At 53.5% G+C, this 1898-nt stretch overlaps 1 protein-coding gene across 1 annotated transcript in view; it reads right to left on the bottom strand.

Moving 5' to 3' along the window:
• NLRP2 (NLR family, pyrin domain containing 2) overlaps positions 1-1898 on the bottom strand; it is a 43680-nt gene that overhangs the window by 32755 nt on the left and 9027 nt on the right. Inside the window, exon 4 of the mRNA XM_011997014.1 lies at positions 3-717. Coding sequence (XP_011852404.1) covers positions 3-717 — 715 coding nt within the window. The remainder of the gene's footprint in view (positions 1-2; positions 718-1898) is intronic.

Here is a 1898-nt window from a genome sequence, read left to right as displayed (position 1 = left end):
GCTGGAACAGGGCCGCGTTGCTCCTCATCAGCTCAAAGGCACGCATGGCTTGGTCCTCGTCTCCAAAGTGTCTCAGGAAATAGGCCCTCCTGTCCTCCTCCAGGAACCCCTCCACCCTTATGTAGATGGGCTGCTCTGCCAGGAACCGGAGGTCCCTCAGGGCCCTGGGCCGCGTGGTGACCAGCAGGGTTGCCTTGGGTAACATCTTCCTCTTCAGCAAACTCCCCAGGAGGACCGGCACCGGCTTCTGCTGCTCCCAGTCCCCGCAGATGTCCTGGATCAGCGCCCCAGGTGGGGCTCCCAGCTCATCAAAACCGTCAATCACGAACAAGATTTTCTGTGCTTGGGCTAGGATGTGTGGCATGTCATCCTGCAGTTCAGGCCAGTCCCTGAAGACCATCTCTGCAAAACTGCACGGGCCCAGGCGGCTGAGCTCCCTGCAGCTGAGGTAGAATGCATATTTGAATTTCTGGATGAGGTTGTCCTCTGTCCAGTCCAGCATTAGTTTATTGGCCAGCGTGGTTTTCCCAAGGCCTGCAGGACTGTGCAGCACCACTGTGTGTGAGAAGGGCCCAGGAAGCACCCTGGGGTTGCTGAATGGGATCAGCATCCTGTATCTCTCAGCCATAACATCGACCTCTTTGCTGTCTCCAGGCCAGCTCTGCCACATCTCCCGGAACTTTGTCTTCAGTATAAGCCTGTACCTATCCTCGTTATCTTTGGTGAGGAGGGAAGGGAGAGAGGATGTAATCAGTTATCCATAGGGAAAACCAGAACAACAAAATACCTTGTGTTGGCTGGGCGCGGTGGCTCACACTTGTAATCCCAGCCCTTTGGGAGGCCGAGGCAGGCCGATCACCTGAGGTTGGGAGTTCAAGACCAGCCTGACCAACATGAAGAAACCTTGTCTCTACTAAAAAATAAGTTAGCTGGGTGTGGTGGAGCACGCCTGTATTCCCAGCTACTCAGGAGGCTGAGGCACAATTGCTTGAACCTGGAAGACGGAGGTTGCAGTGAGCAGAGATCATGCCATGGCACTCCAGCCTGGGAAACAAGAGTGAAACTGTGTCTCGGCCGGGCGCGGTGGCTCAAGCCTGTAATCCCAGCACTTTGGGAGGCCGAGACGGGCGGATCACGAGGTCAGGAGATCGAGACCTGTCTCTTATACACATCTAGATGTGTATAAGAGACAGGGCGCAATCTTGGCTCACTGCAACCTCCGCTTCCCGGGTTCAAGTGATTCTCCTGCTTCAGCCTCCCGAGTAGCTGGGATTACAGACATGCGCCACTGCGTCTGGCTAATTTTTGTATTTTTAGTAGAGACCGGGTTTCATCATGTTGGCCAGGCTAGTCTAGAACTACTGACCTCAGGTGATCCACCCACCTCAGCCTCCCAAAGTGCTGGGATTACAGGCGTGAACCACTGCGCCGGGCCAGGTCTGCTTTTATGGTCCAGGAGATATGGTCCAAGATGTTTAGCCTTCCTGACCAGATCACACACACAGCTGCTCACAAACTCCCTGCTTGTCATGAAACGCCTCAGTTTATCAAACACGTCTGCTGAAGGAAGATGGCAAGTTAAACCGCCTGTTGACTTGACCTTATCAATCAGCCCAAGCCCTATTCTATAAAATCTGCAGGAAGCTGTGGTCTCCTGGCAGTGAGCTTCTCTCGTGACAGCCTGCCTGCTGTGGTCTGCCAATGTCTTCTCCTACTTTCTCCAATAAATCTGCCTTTCTTTACCTACAATTGTCTTGATAAATTTCTTTACCCGTCGTGCCACCAAGCACTATTCACCCCCACTTCCTGCTGAAGCATGACAGACAGCAGGCTCCACAGTGCCCCCAGTCTCACTGGAATTCTTTGTCAAGATTGTGTGCTGGGAATGACATTGGCCA

Source organism: Mandrillus leucophaeus, unplaced genomic scaffold (assembly GCF_000951045.1).
Source record: "Mandrillus leucophaeus isolate KB7577 unplaced genomic scaffold, Mleu.le_1.0 Scaffold53, whole genome shotgun sequence".
In the NCBI taxonomy this organism is placed as follows: Eukaryota; Metazoa; Chordata; class Mammalia; order Primates; family Cercopithecidae; genus Mandrillus; species Mandrillus leucophaeus.
Note: the sequence above shows the minus strand (reverse complement) of the source record. Positions and strands in the feature narration are given on the sequence as shown.